Here is a 22389-nt window from a genome sequence, read left to right on the forward strand (position 1 = left end):
CCAGGGACATATGACAAAATTTTATTTGGGAAATGTTTTATCAGCATTTTTCTGTTTCTGAGGATTAAGACATGTGGAGACTAGGTACAATTATTTAACAACTGTTTTAATCTCTGTGGTGCTTTTAGATCCTTTGCCAAATGAATGCTCTTTTGATGTACTGCTGGGTGAAAGGGTAGACAGGCTATTGAGAACCTGCAGCGGAGATTTTTTTCATATTTGTTGAGAACTCCTTCAGATGCCTGGTGTTTAACTGTGTTCTAAGAACTCCACCAAGTTTAGAAGTGCTTTGGCTACCTGACAAATGGAACTTCCCCCACCCCACACTGTGGTCTTTCAGACACCTTAGAAATAAGCAATCAAATCTGTTAAGGCTTTGCTATTGTCTTACAAGAAACAATTTATTAAGTGTTTCTGGTAAGCTGACGTTTCTTGGAAATGGTGCTGAGAGGAAGCTGGAACGCTGCCACTGGCCCTCAAGATTATATAATATTTAAATACTGTAAGACTTGCAAAATTTCTTGGCTTTCTGTACCATGTTATACTCTCATTTTTTTTTTCTGTCTCTGATTGCTCTTTACCTTCATTGCTGACTAACTGTGGGTATTCTCCTAAATTTCAATATCCAGTTTTCTTTTCTCCCTCAAAGACCTATCAGCTTTCATAATCTCAGCTATCACTTTATGTAGTTACCAAATCATTGCTTTCAATTCTCACTACTCTATTAACCATATTTTTAATCTCTTTCATTTTCAATTGGGAATATGATACAAGCTCCTTCCCATAAGCTTAAGTGTAATATCAGACAGAGTTTGATATGGATTCTAACTTGCCTAACTCAACTGTCTAGCAATGTTACCCCTCCAGTATACACACAAGACTCAGGAAAGAAGTAAAAAATTTCCAGCAGATAATATCTTAATAGTTTTCTGATTCACCTCTCTTTTCATACCACTTCCACTGTCATTATTCTATGTTTAACTTCTGGCATAGTCCTGAAAGAACTATAGACTTAGGACACAACATCAAGAAAAGATGGAGAGACAAATGCAATGTACTGAAACATATGCACCTCAAATGTAGAAATGCTCTTAGGATCCTCTCATTATTACATGTAGAACACTGCACCAGGTTCTTGTTGTCTAGGAGCTCACAGTTCAGAGTGGGAAACAGTCATCTGAGTAGACAATTACAGTAGTGTAGAGAATGTTAAAATATAGTGCTGTGGCTGCAGAGATGAGGCACTTAGCTCAGAATGATCAGGGACTAGTTCCTGAAGGAGGTGATGCTGCATCAGAGTCTTGAAAAAGGAAACAGTCAGGCAGAGGATAGGAAGTGTTCCAGGCCAAGTGGGTAACAATACATGGAGATATGTATATGGATTATACATATATGAAATATATATTTGCATATGTATGTATATATGAATCTATTTGAAAATTTTACAAGAACACAGTGCCTTGTGGAGAGAGTAGAAGTAGATAAGATCTGAGAAATTTGCAGGAGCCATAATTATTTTATTTTATTTTATTTCATTTATTTTATTTTACTTTATTCAATAACTTTTGGGGAACAGGTTGGTTTTGGTTACTTGAATAAGTTCCTTATGGTAATTTCTGAGATTTTGGTACACCTGTTACACAAGCAGTGTACACTCTACCCAATGTGTAGTCTTTTATCCTTCATCCCCCTTCTTCCCCCAAAGTCCTCAAAGTCCATTATGTCATTCTTATGCCTTTGCAACCTCATAGCTTATCTCCCGCTTATAAGTGAGAACAAACAATATTTGGTTTTCCATTCGTGAGTTACTTCACATAGAGTAATGGTTTCCAACTCCATCCAGGTTCCTGTGAATGCCATTATTTCATTCCTTTTTATGGCTGAGTAGTATCATGGAATATTAATGTTTTTATAAATGTGATTTTGACAGTCGGGATTTTAAAATTAATTTGAAAATATTTAGCTAATGTATTTTGCTTCTGGGAATGTTTATTAAGGAAATAATGTATGACTTAAATATCAAATACACTTGCAGCATTATTTATAATTGAGAAATAAGACATGAGTGGTGTAAATAAAGATAAAATAATTTGGGTTAAATAAACTGCTTAAGTAAGTTAAATTATGTTAAAGTCATTACAGTTTTATGACTGAAATAGTTTATGAGATAGAAAAAGTTAATATATGCATACAGATTATTAAACAGAATTTATACTTTAATCTCAATTATATCACACATGTATATCTATGCCTGCATATATGTATGTTAAATGTTTTCAGTATCATTGGGTGGTTAAATTGATGCTTTTAAAATTCTTTATGTCAATTTTTCTTTTTGGTCAGAAAATATATATTCCTTTGTCATTTTGTTTTTCCTAAGAGTGACTATCAACATCTGCAGTAGAATAAATCAAGGGTAGCATGAGCAAGAAAATTCTTGTAGTGAACTGTGTTTCTGAGGGAAGGTCTTGAATCTTTCTTATTTTGGGGTCATAAAATGCTACCTTAAAAAGATCAGAAGTCTTGATTGTTGTGGAGTGTCCTCTAGTCTATTATTTCCCTCCACATTCTAAAAAAAAATGTGTGTCGCGTCACAAGATTTTATCAGTTTCTCTGAATGATACCATAGTGAATTTTATTTTTTTCTTCTTTTGAGTTTTCAAGAACTACATTGGTTTTGCTGTGGAATTTCAATGCTCTAATAAAAAATGAGAAGAGTAGAGGGAATAAAATCCATCTATCTATATAACTAAAGAATGGACAGGCATATGAAATCTAAATTCACTACTAAATGAAAATTTTGTATTATACCATGATATGGTTTGGCTGTGTCCCCACCCAGATCTCATCTTGAATTCCCATGTGTTGTGGGAGGGACCTGGTGGGAGGTAATTGAATAATGAGGGTGGGTCTCTCCTCTGCTGTTCTCGTGATAGTGAGTAAGTCTCATGAGATCTGATGACTTTAAAAATGAAAGTTTCTGTGCACAAGCCCTATTCTCTTTTCTGCCACCATGTGAGACTTGCCTTTCACCTTCCACTATGATTGTGAGGCCTCCCCAGCCATGTGGAAGTGTAAGTTCATTAGACCCCTTTCTTTTGTAAATTGCGCAGTCTTGGATATGTCTTTATCAGCAGCGTGAAAACGGACTAATACATACCACGTGCGTATTATTTTAAAACCTTGAATTCAATTACCATAGTTTAAAAACCGTGAGTACCTCAAACATACTTGGCAGGAATACATTTTAACAGATGAAGATTGCAGTGAAGAGATGATTTTAGGAGTTATTAGAAGGTATTTTCATTTCTCTTTGGAGGACTGTGATTTATAGACAGGGTCAGTGTAGGTAATCCAAGATTCTGTAATGAAAAGGAAGAAGAATAAAAGAAGCAATGGGCAAAAATGGACCTTTGGAGACAAGTTAGAAGAATAATTTAATCTAAAATATGTTGGGCTAGTTGCAGTGGCTCACGCATATAATCCTAGCACTTTGGGAGGCTGAGGCAGGCGGATCACCTGAGGTCAGGAGTTCGAGATCAGCCCAGGCAACATGGTGGAAACCTGTGTCTACTAAAAATACAAAAATTAGCCAGGTGTGTTGGTATGTGCCTGTAATCCCAGCTACTCGGGAGGCTGAGGCACAAGAATTGCTTGAACCTGGGAGGCAGAAGTTGCAGTGAGCCAAGATCGTGCCACTGCACTCCAGCCTGGGCAACAGGGTGAAACTCTGCTTTAATAAATAAATAGCCATTACAGGGATAGACAGTTTGAGAAGATAGGGACGGACGTTGGTCTAGAATGTTAACTTTTACAGAGTTTAGCCAGGACTTAACAATTGTTAAAGACTCTCCATTTCTTTTCCTTTATTTCTCTCTTCTTCAAAATTTTGTCTTTGAAATTATTACTGAGATGACAGATGGCACTAAGCATCTTTAAAAAAAAATTATTGCATCTGTGACACATCAGCCATAAATAGCTGAATAATCATATCCAACAGCAAATGTACACACAGACAAAAAATTATTTTGCAAGCAACCTCTATTTTATAACTTTGGCAAAAGCCGATTTAAAAATAATCCCTAAATATGTATTATTTCAGTGCATATACTATAGCTTTTAAAATGTAATTTAAAGAAAAGCTATAGCAAACATTAGGTTTTGGTATGCTCACAGCAGCAAAATGTGAAAAATGATTTGAATAAGCAACAGTAGAAATACTTCTGCAGTTGAGGTCACAGATAGGTAAACAAGATGGGAAACGTTCTGTGCCACTAAAAATCTGTCAGTAATAAGGTTGTTTATTTAAGGGGGGTGCAGAAGTTCTTCTGCCTTTATAAAACTCCCATGAGGAATCATTAGTAGCTTAGTATTCATCAGATTGAGAGAAGTACAGGAAAATCAGACCGAGTTTGAATAGAGATTACCATCTGGTAATTGAAAGCAGTGGTAAATGAAAGAGATTCCAAATGTCATCTCTTCCTGGAATGAAAGTTTATTTAAAGCATTTTAGTTTTGTATATACATGACTCTTTGCTAGCAAATAAAAAAATGGAAGAAATGGATGAATTTGAAATTTTCCTAGGAAATTTACTAAAGTCAACCCTCCTAAAGTTGTCTGTGGTACCATATACTTATAGTAGAAAAGGAAGCAAACGTGTCACCCCTTTTTCATTTTGCTTGCCTCCATGGAGCACTGGGAAAAGGAGGGCACAGTAGTTGACGGGGCATCCTGAAAAGATGGGACCAGCTATTAGATCAGGAATTTCAGGGTTGGAGGTGAGCAGGGTTGGAGGCCAATGTGTATTGCTGAAGGCAAGAACTGCAGAAGAACAGGAACCTAGGCAAACAAAAGTGATACAGATTTTCAAGGTAAGGAACACAGAAACAGCTGGACAGGAAAGTAAGTGCAAAGCATAGCCAACCAAACTGCTAGAATGTGCCAGTCACACTAAAGCAATCTTCTGGCTGGTATTCCTAAGTGCTTCCTACATGACAGGGAAAGCTGTTGGGATCCCTCAGCCCTTGATGAGATAAAGCAAGCAACTATAAGTTGGCAGAAAATGGGAGTACAAAGAGGATAAATATTCAGGGTCACTTCTCTACACGCTCCCCACTGACTAATTTTCCTGATCTGTCAGTGGTTTTCAGTACTTAGCTGCACATTAACGATCTTGGAAAGGTTTTAGAGAATACTCAGGCTCAGCCCCATGCAAAATCATTTAAGGCAGAATCTCTGAGAAGTGGAGCCCAAATACCAGGATATTTTAGAAGCTTTCCAGGTGATTCTTGAGTCCACCAAAACTGAGAAACCACTCTAGGTCTGTGTGGATTATGAAACACTGTGCAATTATCCAGCTAATCTTTATTTAATTAGACTAATTCATCTTACAAATGTTCAGCATGTCTAGATTCTGGGAAGCTGAAGCAGGGGTGCCAGGAACAATGTAAAATATTTCTGCATTGTTAGGTCATCAGGATGCAGGCTGCCCTTAGGAGGAGGTATGATCCTGGTGGAATAGTTTTCTCTAGCAAAGGCTGGAGAGTGAACAGCTGCGAGATGTCTTCTGCAGCAATCACAGTAGCTGGGCAAGGAGCCCATCATTTCTGAGAGAGGATCCGAGCCAATGACTCTTTCAGCATCCTCTGTAGTCCATGCTTTGCACCCATCAGACCCATGTCTTTGTGTAGGGACTGGGAGAGGCTTTTCCAGGACTCCCGTGGACCTCCTTTCTGGATGGGGGAGGGGATAATTTAGGAGAGAAAAATTAAAAGGATTAGCTATAGCCCTTGCAGCCCCAGCTTGTCTACAGCTGCCACAGAGTCTCATTTTCCCTCTTCTGCTATCCATTGTAGATTAGCCTCACCCTCTGTCTGAACCTCTGCTGGTCTCTGTGGCTAATCTGTGGCATGTCCAATACCTTCGTCCCTAAGGGGCTTGATCCTCTGATTACTCTACCTTCTCAGACCAGGATTGCTGCAGTTGTCCATGTATCATCAAATTTGTGCAAGGAAGTACTAAGAGGGACCCCAGTAGATACCTGGGTGCCATACATATTTCTTCTGGCTCCCATTGTGTAACAATAGTGCCACCTGCTTCTGATGATTAGGCTGGAGCAGCTTTGCCGAGGTGGCGATTGATCTTCTTGGCTGTGGGTGCCTTGGAAACCCACAGACCGAGTGTTTCAGGGATTGGAAGCTCACATTTCCCAAGTGAGTCATTGGAAATGAAGCGTTTGTTTCCCAGTGCTACCCTAGCAAGTTACCACAAGCTGGGTGGCTTAAAACAATAGAAATGTATTCTGCCACAGTTCTGAAGGTCAGAAGTTGGAAATCAGGATGTTGTCAGGCCATGCTTCCTCCTTCCTCTTTTGGCCTTTGGTGTCTGCCAGCAGTCCTTGGCATTCCTTGGTTTGTGGCAGCATAACTCCAATCTCTGCCCCTATCCTCACACGGTCTTCTTCCCTCTGTGTGTGTCTCTCTCTGTGTTTCTATATACTGATTGCCCTCCTCTTATAGAGGCACCAATCATTGGATTTGGGCCTATCATAATTCAGTAGGACCTCATTTTAATTTGGCTACATCTGCAAAAACCCTATTTCAAAATAAGGTCAAGGCTGAATGTGATAGCTCAGAAATCCCAGAACTTTCTGGGGCCAAGATGGAAGGATATCTTGAGCCCAGGAACTTGAGACCAGCCTGGGCAACATATTGAGACTTCACCTCTTAAAAAAAATATTAGCTGATGCTGGTGGCACACACCTGTAGTCCTACCTATTTGGGAGACTGAGGTGGAAGGATCGCTTGAGTCTAAGAGGCCGAGGCTGTAGTGAATTATGATAGCACTACTGCACACCAGCCTGGGCAACAGAGTGGGACCCTATCTCAAAACAAACAAACCAAAAATAAGGCCACATTTGTAGGCGCCAAGGGGTTAGGGCTTTGTCATATCTTTTTGTGGGCACATTCAACCCTCGACAGATGTTAAGCACGGTCATTTCTGCTTTCACCCTTGGTTCCTGGACCCAGGTATTCTACCTCTCAGGAATGTGGCATCATATACAGGTCTTTGAATATGTGTAGTGAAGATACAGTGTCCTGAGGTATAGCATCTCTTCCTTGTAAAGTGTTGTTAAATACCTATTTCCTGGGCCTCCTGATGGTAGTTTGCCTTAAACCAAATAGGATATGTGATGCTGGTCTTGTCTCTGCCAGCATGCTCTTCAGTATTCTCGTTTTATTACCTCCTATGAAAAAAAAAAAGCTGCCACCCAAACCAACTACCCCTAAGTCTTACCTCTTTACAAGTTATCTTTCTTTGCTCCGAGAATAATAAAAATCACATAGAAACTTGAGTGCTTTCTCTTTTAAATGAAAGGGAACGTTTGTTATAAACATTGTCATTTTCTAAGTGCCCTTTATTCATTTTTTTTTTTCTCCTAAACTCTCCTTAAGGCTCTTTAAAAGGTAATCTTGGCCAGGCGCGGTGGCTCACACCTGTAATCCCAGCACTTTGGGAGGCTGAGGCGGGTGGATCACGAGGTCAGGAGATCGTAGCCATCCTGGCTAACACGGTGAAACCCCATCTCTACTAAAAATACAAAAATAAGTTAGCTGGGCATGGTGGCTGGTGCCTGTAGTCCCGGGTATTCCAGAAGCTGAGGCAGGAGAATGGCATGAACCTGGAGGCAGAGCTTGCAGTGAGCGGAGATTGCGCCACTGCACTCCAGCCTGGGTGACGGAGTAAGACTCCGTCTCAAAAAAAAAAAAAAAAAAAAGATTAAATCTTTTAGTTTTCCCTTTGAGTTTTACACAGGATTTATAATTGAAACAATATAGATTTTTTGCAAAAGAAGAAATAGTTTCCAGGATGGAGATTTCCAGAATGTTAGGAGTGTGTGTGAAGGTGTAAACCCACCTCTCTTCAGACAGCAGAGTTCCAATCAGCCTAGTTGTGCCAACTCCTATTGGAGGAGGATGGGAGGTTTCACGATGACTCAATGGCCAATTAAATGCTTTCAAATTCATGGTTTATCGCAAGGTTTTCACATACCAACAATCATGCAAACATATTCAGTACACACAGACAGACGTAAAATGGGGGTAACAAACCATGGTGAGTAGCTCAGGAAGCCCGCAGGCTAACTGAGGCACAAGGAAGGCCTGGATTTTACTGGAAACACTGACCAGCAAGGGAATGGGGATCCCTGCTCGTCTCCTGGCAGAGCTTCTAGTGCGAGGAGGCCTCAGAGTTCTCCTGGCAAAGCTTCTGCAGGCATCTCAACCATTGTCAGTTTCTTGCTGTTTTTATGGCTCTCCACAAGAGTGTGTCCACAGTCATTATCTCAGCTGCCTTTGGCTTCACTTTCTTGTGGGGTCTCTGAGGTGCCTGGCCGTGGCAGGTGTCATCTTATCACCTCAGTCCACCATACATATGCTTATCACTTTGAAGAGTCAGCAGTTTCACTGTGGGCTGAGTGACTTGTCATAAATGACTCCATTTTGAGACATTTAGAATCACAAAACATTATTATATATCACACGGCCATTCTCACATATTTGTCATAATGGGATCAACAAATCTTGCTTCTCTCCCAATAACTGGGACCAATTCTGAGGAATTATGACCCATGGTGACCATTTCTGGGGAATTCTAGCAGTGCATGTGCCATGTCTTATTTAACCAAAAAAGTGTGCTATCAAAACGGAGTATTAGCAGACTGACAGTATTCTTAAAATTATTCTTCAGAGATTCTATGTTTTTCCCGATTAATCCCTTTCTTGGGAAAGCCTTGAAAGGTATTTTGAGTGAGTGGAAATATAGCTTGCTTCAGTCTAAGAATAATTTAATCTTTAATTTTCTCTAGCATTCATTAGGTTTTCCTTTTTTGCTGACTACCTAAATTTAATGGAATGTTTTTCTTCCTTTGCTTGAAAAGTAGTAGAAGTAAATAAACTAAATATTCAACCAAGTACGTTGATACTGCTTTTGAGAAATATATCATTTATGGATGAGAACTAAGGAAACTAGACAAGGAAATGCCAAATTTAACATGTTTGAAATTAACATGTTATTTAATTTGGTAGAATGTTGTTCTGGGTTTTTCATAACAATAAATAAACAAGTTATTTAGCTAAAATAGGGAATGTTGTCATCTTTCCTCTTCTCTGTCATACAAATTTTAGTTTTTAAATATAAAACTCATCTTTTTTTGTTCATTCCCCACAACTCTATACATGTGACACAGAATTCTTACTAAGACTCTTGGCAAAATTGTTAGGCACTTTTCCAGTTTTTAAAAAATTTTACGTGATTGTGAATTTTAACTGACTTGTTAATTTGGAATAACATTTTCCATCTTCACATTTATGAAATTATAGAACTATTCATTAAAATTATATTAAATTATGTTTATATACTTGTTCTTATATAAAATTTGGGACAGGACTGGCCATTCTGGCCAAAGTTGAACCATCAAGATCTTTATAAAAATTAGTTCCCAGCCCTCTCCCCTTGTAGCAGGACGAGTGGCAGACAAAACTCCTCAGAAACCGAGTTAAAGAAGGAAGGGGTTTATTCGGCCAGGGGCATCGGCAAGACTTCTGTCTCAGGAGCTGAGCTCTTGAGACAGAGCAATTCCTGTCCCTTTTAAGGGCTCACAACTCTAAGGGGGTGCGTGTGAGAGGGTCATGATTGAGCAAGCAGTGGGTACGTGACTGGGGGCTGCATGCACCCGTAATTAGATCGGAACTAAACGAGGGATTTTCACAGTGCATTTCTATACAATGTCTGTAATCTATAGATAACAAAACCAATTAGGTCAGGGGTCGATCTTTAACTACCAGGCCCAGGGTGTGGCACTGGGCTGTCTGCCTGTGGATTTCACTTCTGCCTTTTAGTTTTTACTTCTTCTTTCTTTGGAGGCAGAAATTGGGCATAAGACAATATGAGGGGTGGTCTCCTCCCTTACCCTCACAGTTCCATTGCTATGCCATCCCACTGTTCTCCTTCCAGTTTTTCTGGTTTTAAGTCACAAATCAAAGTGTTTTTGCATGGACCCTTCTCTTAGTCCCACAAACTTTGTGTTTGGCTAAGCACACTCTGCATAATCAGTATCTCATTGGAATTGAATTAGGTAGTACCCGTACAGCTTTTGGCATGTTACCTAGTAAATAAAACTCATTCAATAAGTAAGAATACCCATGAGCTGTCTTAATACTATTATTTAACTAAATTCTTTCTCATTAACAATAACTGGTAGGTACTTTTATTTTGCAAGTCGAAAATGCAGAACCTGAGAATTTCAGATATTAATTAACTTGACCAAAGTCACACAGCAGAAACTGGAATTTTACTCTAATGCATCAGCTTTCCAACTGGTAAGAGTAATTTATCTTGAAGTATGACTATTGGTAGACTGAATCCCTTCACAAATAGCAGCTTGTGAACATGGCATGTATTTAAGGATTATTTTATCAGGGACAGTTTCTTTTATTTCCTGTGTGTATTCAGGATCAGAAGTTTGTTGGGCCAGTTACAACTATTCTAATTAATGAAAACGTAGGCTCTAAGAGAGAAAGCCTGTCCTTTTCCCTTTGAAAGGTTGCTGAAAATGAACTTGCAATAGGCAGATTAATAAGGAAACAAAGCATACAAAATTTATTAAATGTGCACAGGGCAAAAATCATGGGAGAGTAATTACCCAATAACTCAGTGAGGTCCAGATACTTATATACCCTTCTTCACAGGCGATGGGGGAGATGGGGAATGTAGGAGGTAGTAAAATGTTTATTAGGGAGAGTGAATGGGCCCAGGAGACAGAAATTAACTTGTAAATAATTGTCTTGGAATTTGAATGAGCTGGAGAAATAGATATTATCTTGTGGGAAGAGTCCTTCTAGGTGGGTTACCTTCCACAGTCTTCTTTTCTAGCATAGATAATGAGATTTCCAGGGAGGGTAGGGAAAGCAATTGTGTTCTCTTTTGCAGGTCTAGTCTTAAAGTAGATAGGGCATATCAGAGAAAAGCTTCATCCAATATCTGCTGACTTGCAGAAGCCTTTAATTTAAAGTAATCAGTATACCAGGGTGTCATATTTGAAGGGTAAAGTTTCCTGGGTTCCTTCCCAGAAGCCATAAGAAATAAACAAATTAAAAATCTGTGAAATAAGCACACAAATTTCATTTTCTGTACTGAAGTAAATGTAGTGTATTTTCTCCCTTATCTTCCACAATTGCTTTTCTCAACTGTAAACCAATTTTTAAAATTTCCATTTAAAAACGATCTGCAAACTTGACATGGATCTTTAAAATTTTATTATTTTCTTCAGTGTTCTAGAATTCTGACTAGTTTAATAAAACTATAGCGCAGCTAAAATTAGCAGTCAGTTTCCTATTTCCCGCCCCCAAAATGGTGATAGTTTCTTTCACTTTAAAGAAACCTCATGATTTAGTTTAGAAACTAGTGCATTTAGCAGTCTTGAAAGAAGATTGTTTTGAATTTTAAATCATTTATTAAAAATTGAGGCTCATAAGTAGTGATGCATTTCAAGAGAAAATAATTGACATTTCCAGTTTGGACCCACAGCCATGCCTGTTACTGGCAACCTTTCCACAGGAAATCTTGTATTTCTGGGCCCTTTTCCTGCGATTTATTTCCTCTCCAAAATTTTTTAATGATACTTCATAAAGGTTAAAGGAAAAGAAATACTGAATCAAAATGTTATTAAAAGGAAATGTGTATGCTATTCAAAATACATTTAAAATTAGTGGGATATTTTAACTAAATTAACTGACAGTTTGAGTAGAAGTGATTTTCTAAGATTTCAATTTATACTTTTTATTTAATACATTAACATTTCTTTATTAAGGTTATACAAGAATGTAGATATGCGTGGGGAGTGAAAATTTCCATTTTTTTACTCTGACTTGTTTTTGTTGTTGTTACGATTGTTTTAAGAGACAGAGTCTTACTCTGTCCTCCAGACTGGAGTCCAGTGGCACGATCCTAGCTTACTGCAGCTTCGAAGTCCTGGGCTCAAGTTATCTTCCCACCTCAGCCTCTTGAGTATCTAGGACTACAGGTGCATGCCACCATGCCAGGCTAATTTTTAAATTTTATTTTTTTAGAGACAGGATCTCGCTATGTTGTCTAAGCTAGTTTTGAACTTCTGACCTCAAATGATCCACCTGCCTTGGCTTTCAAAGTGCTGGAATTACAGACATGAGCCACCGTGCCAGGCCTCTGACATACATTAAGGCACACTTCTGCCTTTCATACATATGTTCTGAATATGAACATATACGTGTCATATGTAACAGACATGTGTGTATAAATATCAAATACATCGGAAGTGTAAGTTTGGCTTCACAAAGAATGTTGTAGAGGAGGAAAAATAATTTTCTCTCTACCTTTCATAGTTCTTAGTTGGAATGGTCCCCATAGCAAAAGACAAGTTAAGAAGAGAAAAGCAAACAGAAGTTTAATAACATGTATACCTCCTGTATATATGCGAGATACCTAAGGAAAAGTGACTATATCTGAAAGAGGTAGCTTTGAACTTAGGCTTAAATATAACCATTTTCTACTGAAACAGAAGAAGGGTCTAGGGAAGGCCTAGTTATGGGGAGGTGACCAGGAAAGCACCGTTAAAAAAAGGGTAAGATCTGTTGTGCAGACAAAACTCTCTGTGATCGTCTTCCTTCTCTTCCTTGTACAGAGGGGGAGACACTCTTACAAGTAGAGGTTTCCTTTATGGATGTAAATTTTCCTTATCAAAGGGAAACTTCTACTCTGTTTTCAGAGTTTCTCCTGTGTCTGCATGCAGTTTCTCAAAATAACCAGATCAAAATAATCCTTATGCCAGTGAGACATATTTTGGGGTGGTGTATTCTGGTCTCCTACAGTTATATTTTGGAGTGGCATATTTTGGTCTCCTACAACATATACAACATTTTTTAAAAATAGAGGACAGTTAAACCAGAAATTTTCTTTGCCCATTGGACAGAAAAATCACCAAATGTTTGATATTTATTTTGAGAGCAGAAGAGTGTTCATTCATTTTTGGACCTAATATAATTTTTTTGCGTATGTGTTGATAATTGGTCCTATTTGCTAAATATACTAATAATCAATACAATTATACTACATGTGGAGAAATTGAGTTTAAAATTGCTTGTAAAATATGTTTACTTGTTTACACAGCACTGGAGAGCATGGAAGGATATTATTACAGAGACAATGTTTCCGTGGAAGAATTTCAAGCTCAGATAAATGCAGCCTCACTGGAAAAGGTCAAACAGTACAACCAGAAGCTCAGGTATGTAACAATCCAATTGAAAAATAATAAGTGTCTATATTTTAATAGAAATGTGTTAATAAGATTTTTGATGTTATTTATCATATTAGATTATTAATGACATTTCTTTTGATATAAAGTCCTCATATTTAGGGTTTAACATTTTAAATATTCTAATTTGCTATACTTTTCCAAGTAAAATAACTAAGTAAAAGTGTGTTGAAAATTTTATGCAAATAGTAAAATTTCTGAAGAGATAAAGAGAAGGGGTTAAATATATAGTAGACCATTTCCAAGAAAGAAAATCACTGAGATATGTTATAGTGGTGTACCCTATGAGATTTATTGGATTAAAGGTAAAATAGGTTTCTCTATGTACCATTAAACAGCTGGCACCCCCACATGGAGAGAAGAATATGTGCTCAGCATGGAAGATATGATTGATCATGTGCTTGGAACTGGAAGAATATTTGCTTTCAAATGTGTCCCTTAATGCTTGCATTTTACTGTCTTTCTCCCCCCCAGAAATAGTGTTACTGGTACAATGATAAATGACAGGCAAAATTAACCACAGTAAGTGAAAGGGAAATGTATTATAATTCAAAAGCTTTATTTGTCAACAGATGATTAGTTGTATATTATCTTTTTGTATATATATTTGTATGTATTATATGTATATGTATATATATTAGTTGTATATTATCTACATATAGATATATATACACATATCTCCTTTTATCTTATGAATTACCCTGTTGACAGATCACTTTTAAAACTTAACAAATTAAAGTTTTATTTTAAAAGAAAATATTTTGTTCTATCTTGAGCCTTAATAAATCAAAAATACTATTTTGACATTTTAAATTTTTTGTCCTCTCAGCTTAAAAGGAAGAACCTGAGGCAAAATTAATATAAGTAGGGAGTTTATTTTTGCCAAGCTTGAGAATTGCAAGCCAGGAGCATAGATTCAAATTGCCCTGAATATTCACTCCAGTTAGCAGCAATTACAAGTAGATTTTTAAAGGGAAAAATGGGAGACAGGGAGTGAGCTGATACAAAGTTGTTTGTCAGGCATTCTCATTGATTTACAGAAATAATATTGACAAGTGGTTGGCTATCCGTTGTTAAGCTCTAGAGTGTGGGTTATAGAGTCCAGTGTGGCATCATTATGTTAAGTTACAGCTGCTTATGGTGATAGCAAGCAGTTTCAAGAGATTAATACACAGCACAGAGGGACTAGAAGGATGTAATTGCTGTTTCATTTTAATGTCTCTCTGGGCCTGTTAATTAAAGTAACTTGCATTCCTCAGATAAAAGTTATTTTCTTTTCTCCTTTCCCCTTTTGATCAAAATCTTTCTTCTTGACAGCATTGATGATCAAAACTTGAGTATCAAGTTGTCCATCATCAAGAAGGCTCATTCCCAAGTAGTTATGTCAAAGTCATTGATTTATGGCTGCTGTTGCTTGTTGAATCGTACCTAGACTTTAGAGTATCGTCAATTTTTTTTTTGACGTCAAAAAGGCAGTGTTTTATTATTTCAAAATGAAAGTCTATATTATTAAAATTTAAATTAGTAAAGTTTTGAACAATGTGATCTGGCAACATCTATTTTAAAATATTCATGTACTTTGACCAACAGATTCATTATTTATTTATTTATTTATTTTTATTATACTTTAAGTTCTAGGGTACATGTGCACAATGTGCAGGTTTGTTACATATGTATACATGTGCCATGCTGGTGTGCTGCACCCATTAACTAGTCATTTACATTAGGTATATCCCCTAATACTATCCCCCCTACCCCCACCCCACAACAGGCCCTGGTGTGTGATGTTCTGTACCCTGTGTCCAAGTGTTCTCATTGTTCAGTTCCCTTCAGTTCCCCACCTGTGAGGGTGAGAAACATGTGGTGTTTTGGGTTTTCTGTCCTTGCAATAGTTTGCTCAGAATGATGGTTTCCAGCTTCATCCATGTCCCTACAAAGGACATGAACTCATGTCCTTTTTATGGCTAGATAGTATTCCATGGTGTATATGTGCCACATTTTCTAATCCAGTCCTATCATTGAATGGAACATTTGGGTGGGTTCCAAAGTCTTTCCTATTGGTGAAAAGTGGCTCAATAGACATTCGTGGTGGCATGTGATCTTTACAGGCAGCATGATTTATAATCCTTTGGGTATATGCCGCAGGTAATGGGAGGGTGGCGTGGGGTCAAATGGTATTTCTGAGTTCTAGATCCTTGAGGAATTGGGCCACAGGGGCTGTCTTCCAAATGGGTTGGAGGACGGTAGTTTGTCGTGGCCCACAACAGTGGTAAGAAAAGTGTGTCCTATTTCTCCCACAGGGGGTCCTCTTCCAGCAGCGTGTTGTGTTTCCGGTGACTTGTTTAGATGAACGGCCATTCTAGACTGGGGTGTGGGAGATGGGGTGATCGGTCTTGGTGGTTTTGGATGGTTGGCATTTCTCTGATAGGCGAGTGATGATGAGCATTTTTTCGTGTGTCTGTTGGCTGTATAAATGTCTTCTTTTGAGAAGTGTCTGTTCGTATCCTGTATCATCAATTTGGTTTCCTCAGAAGAAGGAAAACAACAAGAGATAGTGGAAATATAATCCATGTAAGCATTATAACTAAAAATAAAATTTAAATGCCGAACAACAACAAAGACAAAACTGTTCCATTAGGGAGTCGACTAAAAATATCATGAAGAAAATTAAATCCAGGTTCTTCTTTAGAGACTTGTAGCCAGGAAGTAGTTCAAGATTTAATCCAAATGGTAGGTAAATAATAAAACTCAAAAACAATGAACAAGGCTAGCATCTAATAACAGGCATACTATAGTTTTTTTCTGAAACATTTTTTTTTTTTTAGCCAGTTCTCCATTTTTACCAAAGACAAATCTTGGTTGAACCAATTTATTTGCAAAATAAGTTTTAGTGTTAGGATACTTTGCCTACTTATTTACATAAAGTGCAACAAGAACAGTGAATGGCCATATAGTCTCTTTTAAGTTGGCTTTACTGGAACTGCCACAGTAGCTTTAGATTCAGCTTTTAAAAGCCCCAAGGCCAGCCAATCCAAGGATTTGCCATCAGACTGTCTGCAGTTCTTGTAAAAAATAGGTGAACTCTGCTCTTCTTGAGATCCCAAAATAACCTGAGGTTCCTGGTCCTGTCAGAAAGTGACATTCTTTAGTTACCATGAGGACAGAAACCTTATAAAGGAACTGTGCAGACAAGGTACCAGACCAGTCTTTCCAAGGGTTTTTTAATTGGCTCTATAAAGTCCACATCAATTCCTCAAAGCAGTTTGGTTATATCTGAAACTATGCCATTCCAGTCAAGGTTTTGGTAAAAGAACCAGTATATCTAATTATGTATCTTAAAAAAGATACAGATTTTTGTTGAATTTATGCAAACAACTATATTGCTAGAAATTAAGAGTACTCACAAATAATTCCCAAATTTTGGAGAATTGTGATAAAGAGAAGGGCAAATGTTTTGGCTTTACTCACAAAAGTATACTTCAGCCAATTGCTATAAGCTATAAATGGCTCACAAAGAAAAAAAAAAGTTTTCTTGACTCTGGAAAATAAAACATAAAAAGCATCAGCAATATCTCAAACAAAAAATCATTAAAAATTATTTTACTCCTCTATTAGTTTAGTCTCATGGAATTAATTATTGTTCCACTTGATGCTGGGTTAGCAATTCTCATGAACATATCAGCTCTTCAGTTAGAATCCTGGAAGTTTTTTGTTAGTCCAATGGTATGATCTCCAAGTAATCAGAAACCTATGTTCAAATCAGAGTCTTTTCCATCCTTGCATGAACTTCTTTGAAGACAAAACACTTTAGAATTTTACTTGCTTGTAAAGACCTTTTAGAAAATGCATCATAATTAAGTAATTAACTGTGCAAATGACTTAAAATGATCATAGTTATATACACAATTGAAAAGTAAATTTGTTTATGTCTGTGGCCTATAATAATTTAACATAATAAGCATAATTATCACTGACAACCTATATTAAGACAAATCATAATTTTAGAAAGCTCATATAATTTTGGGACACATGTGCTAACACATTTATATAAATATACTCAGAGAATGGTTAAACACCATTTCTTATTTGACAGTACTTCCTATATGGTTGTAATGTACCAAATGAGCCTAATATGTCTCTCTTGGATTTACAGGGGTTACTTTTGGGAAACACAATTTTAGAATTTGAAATGTGATTTGGGGAAGTATGTCAAATATTAAAGGTTTAAAATATTTGTTCAAAACAGGATCATAAGTAACTATAAAATGAGATAAGTTTAGCCAAAGTGATAATTCCAAGATTTCAAAAAGGCAAAAATCTTTATTCTTTGATAGCGAGGAGACTTAGTTTTCAAAAAATCAAAAGACCTAATAAAACAGTATGAGACCAACGAATCTTTCTCTTTTTTGACAGTTTACTCAAAAGGTAAACAAAAGTGTTTTATTACATCATTAATATTATATAAAATCCTATTCAAAAGAAAATACAAAGTTCTACCTTTGCATCAGTATATTATTAATGGTAAAGTTATTTTAATAAAACCTTATAAACAAATCCATTCAATCTTAATCAGCTTTGACCACACAAGATAAGATTGTCATAAACCTTTTATAACCTTTTAAATTTTTCTTTTCTTTCTTTTTTTTTTTTTGAGACAAGTCTCCCTTTGTTGCCCAGGCTGTAGTGCAATGGACCTCTGCCTCCTGGGTTCAAACAATTCTCTTGCCTCAGCCTCCTGAGTAGCTGGGACTACAGGCGCTTGCCACCACACCGGGCTAATTTTTGTATTTTTAGTAGAGACGGGGTTTCACTATGTTGGCCAGGCTGGTCTCGAACTCCTGACCTCGTGATCTACCCACCTCAGCATCCCAAAGTGCTGGGATTACAAGCGTGAGCCACTATGCCTGGCCTAAATTTTCTGTTAGAGAGCAGAACAATGCTCTAATAAAACCCAGTTATTCTAACAGCAGGCCCCAAATCCTGACCCTGCATCAGTGTGCTTTTAATATTAATGTTAAGTTTTTAGAAAAACTAAGTAATCCCCTTTTAATTTCAGCCAACTTGATCACGCATAAAATTTCTTTCACAAGATCCATCTTCCACAAACCTTCTACAACTTGCTTAAAACGTTAGTTGTATCCTACATTTCACCCTAGGACAAAATTTACTTTCCCTTCCCCTTATTATGACCATACAAAGTTCTCTCTCATGTAAAAAAAAAATTACTCTATCTTTTCAACTTTCTTTACATCATACTTTCTTTATATGTTCTGTATATAGACATGTTTCTCTTATATCTGGTAGTTTTAGTTACACATACTGATTACAGTTTGTATTAGTTTGTTCTCACACTGCTAATAAAGACATACCCAAGACTGAGTCATTATAAAGGATAGAGGTTTAATTGACTCACAGTTGCACATGGCTGGGGAAACCTCACAATCATGGTGGAAGGCAAGGAGTAGCAAGTCACATTTTACATGGTGGCGGGTAAGTGAGAAAGCATGTGCAGGGGAACTCCCATTTATAAAACCATCGCATCTCTTGAGACTTATTCACTGTCATAAGAACAGCATGAGAAAGACCTGCCCCCATAATTCAATTACCTCCCACCAGGTCCCTCCCATAATGCATGGGAATTATGGGAGCTACAGTTTGAGATTTGGGTGGGGACACGGCCAAACCATGTCATTCTGCCCCTGGCCTCTTCCAAATCTCATCTCCTCACATTTCAAAACCAATCGTGCATTCCCAACAGTCTCCCAAAGTCTTAACTCATTTCAGCATTAACTTAAAAGTCCACAGTTTAATGTCTCACCTGATACGAGGCAAGTCCTGTCCACCTATAAGCCTGTAAAATCAAAAGCAAGTTAGTTACTTCCTAGATACAATGGGGGTGCAGGCATTGGATAAATACACACAATCGAAATGGGAGAAATTGTCCAAAACAAAAGGGCTACAGGCCCCATATAAGTCTGAAATCCAATAAGGCAGTCATTAAATATTAAAGTTCCAAAATGATCTCCTTTTACTCCATGTCTCACATTCAGGGAATGCTGATGTAAGAGGTAGGTTCCCATGGCCCTGGGAAGGTCTGCCTCTGTGGCTTTGCAGGGTACTGCCCCACTCCTGGTACCAATTTGCTATATTAGTTTGTTCTCATGGTGCTAATAAAGACATACCCAGGACTGGGTAATAATAAAGGAATGAGGTTTAATTGACTCACAGTTCCACATGGCTGGGGAGGCCTCACAATCATGGTGGAAAGAAAGGAGGAGCAAGTCACATCTTACATGGTGGCAGGCAAGAGAGAGCATGTGCAAAGGAATCCCCATTTAGAAAACCATCAGATCTCTTGAGACTTATTCAATATCATGAGGACAGCATGGGAAAGACTCAGCTTAATTCAGCTGAGTCATAATTCAGCTTAACCATAATTCAGTTACCTCCCACTAGGTCTCTCCCACAACATGGGGGGATTATGGGAGCTAGAATTCCAGATTTGGGTTGGGACACAGCCAAACCATATCACGGTTTTAACCTCGTAACTAATTTTCAATGAAAAACCTGGGAATTAAGTAATTTTGGACTATTTTATACTATTATTTTTTGATGAAAACCGTTTTATTATTCCTTAGAAAGAGATTTTCTCAATTTCTGTTGACTAGCAGATCTAAAAATATATTTAGATAGTTTTACTATCCCATATAAAATATGATGTTGAAGTACATAAACGTAAATTTATGTTTAACAATTAATGTTTCAGTATTTTAACTTAGAAATGACTCAGACATTTTATGATTAGCTATTATTTAATCTAGCATAACAAAATCTTAAGACTTTTAAATTACTGAAAAGAATTCTGAAACTATAAAACAGGTACCCTCTATAATGTCTTCCCCAGTTGCCCTAGGTCCCTAATATTTACATGGCACCCAAAGATGGCAATGAAGAGCATGGCCCAACTGGGTCCTGAATTTCCACGTCAAGTACAGAGCTCAGAACAGAGGAGAGAGCTGTGAAGGGTATGATTGGAGGATCAGACCCCTCCCAGCATGGCCAGGAAGAAAAGCTGGGTCAGGGAGAAAGAGGCCATGTTAAGCTTGATTCTGCTTTTTAGTTGGTGGTCTAGGCTCTGAGGACTTGTCCCCAGGCCTCACCGTGCCCATCTGTCCAGATCCCAGATCTACACGCTCAAATCCAAAGACATAAGCTCACAGACAAATTAAGCAAATATTTGAAAATATCATACAAGCTACAGTTTTATGACCTTAAAATATCTAGCAGAGATAGTATAAACTTGTCTGACCAGCAGACACAGATAAAAATGTCCAAATTATGAAGCTCTTCCTATTTTATTTTACCAACAATTTTAAAACTATCTTTATTTACCAAGGATTACTAAAATCATGTGAATTTGAAAAGCATTTGGTCTAGTTATTTAATTTGTGGGTACGCTTATTTACAAGCCAGTTTGGTGTTATAGACAACACACAAAACTATGTGTACACATGTATACTCAAAAATACAGGTAGTTTTAAAACTTTAGCCATGAGTCAGATAAAACTCTCTAGTTTAAAAGGACAGTTGTGTTCAAACTGTGCCTTTGTATATGGGAAAGGTTAACGTTTATCTGTTTCATGTGGCTGAAGCTCTTACTGAATTTTAGAGAAACAGGGTAGCAAATTTGCATCTCAAATCAAAGATAGAAAATTTAATATTTTTAAAGAAGGAATTTGGGTATGTTAGAGGAAGGTTAAAAATGAATTTCAAGGTAACACAAAATCATAGGACTTTACTATAGAATTTCATAAGGAGGCCAATTTCATTTAGATAGGCAGCTTTTAATTTGGTGTCTGTTTTCCAAATGGGCTCAAGGTGGAGCCCATTAAGGAACAGGGTCAATAAAGCATTTGCAGTTTTTAAAGCTGAATAATTTAAATATGTGAAAAGCAAGCACAGTTGGAAGGCAGAGCATTTAGATTTTTTAAAATCAAGCATTCTAATTTTGCATTGAATCCTGGATCCTCCCTCACAAAAAATGGGAAACACCACAGGACTAGGCCAAGCAATGCTTCTACGGTGCACTGTGCTACAAAGACATTTCTCCAAGGTTTAAACCTCACCTGTCTCATCTAAACTTCCAAGGAAATGAGGAGTGTCCTGTAGCAATAACCATTTATTGTAAACAATAGCCCTCATCCACCTCCAAAACTGCAGCTCTGCCAGTGACCCCCCCAGTCATCACATATACTAAGGTCAAGTTCTCTCTCAGTACAAAGTAATCTCTGGTACTCCTGAAAACCAATGAGATCAGGTAACACAGTACAAAAGACGGTAGAGTATGAGACCTCAGACGAATCTGTCCATGATGCTCTAGACTTTACAGAAGGACAGATGACCCAAAAAAGGGGTCAGTGGCACCTTTTTCTGTGTTTCTTAAACAGTCTGAGTCATTAGATGTCTCTCCCAGATCCTTTTATGTGGTACCTAAGATTGCAAAGAGGAAGAAGGAGTCGGGAAGGATAGAAGTAAATAATAGAACAATTTTAAGAAAGGAAGTGAACAGGGGGAACAAGCAGATAATTAATGAAGGATTTCCATCCATAGGAAAATAATAATCTCCAAAACAGGATCCAAAGAGAAAAAGCAGAAAGGTCTTAATATGTATAAAATGTATATATATATACACACACATATATATACACACACTATATATAATATGTTAATATATATGCATATAATGTGTGTGTGTACTTGAATATCATCTTTTAGTTAAGCTGACTTCTGACCTTTTAAAAAATGCATTTTTAATAAATCTTTTTATTACTCACATTATAGCAAGAAAACAGCTGATAATCTGCTTAAATCTTTTTTTTTTTTTTTTTTTTTTTTTTTTGAGATGCAGTTTCACTTCTGTTGCTCAGGGCTGGAGTGCAGGTGCACGATCCTTGGCCTCAACCACACCTCACCTCCGGTTTCAAGCGATTCTCTTGCCTCAGCCTCCCGAATAGCCGGGATTACAGCATGGCCGCTATGC

The 22389-nt window shown here is 37.4% G+C and overlaps 1 protein-coding gene across 1 annotated transcript in view; it reads left to right on the forward strand.

Annotated features, from left to right (window-relative positions):
• Positions 1 to 13199: 13199 nt before the first annotated feature.
• Positions 13200 to 22389, forward strand: part of LOC108535499 (phosphatidylinositol 3,4,5-trisphosphate-dependent Rac exchanger 2 protein-like) — an 88137-nt gene continuing 78947 nt past the window's right edge. Inside the window, exon 1 of the mRNA XM_017881533.1 lies at positions 13200 to 13319. Coding sequence (XP_017737022.1) covers positions 13216 to 13319 — 104 coding nt within the window. The 5' untranslated portion in view covers positions 13200 to 13215. The remainder of the gene's footprint in view (positions 13320 to 22389) is intronic.

The sequence above is a fragment of the Rhinopithecus bieti genome, unplaced genomic scaffold, assembly GCF_001698545.2.
Source record: "Rhinopithecus bieti isolate Rb0 unplaced genomic scaffold, ASM169854v2 scaffold_13017, whole genome shotgun sequence".
Taxonomy (NCBI): domain Eukaryota; kingdom Metazoa; phylum Chordata; class Mammalia; order Primates; family Cercopithecidae; genus Rhinopithecus; species Rhinopithecus bieti.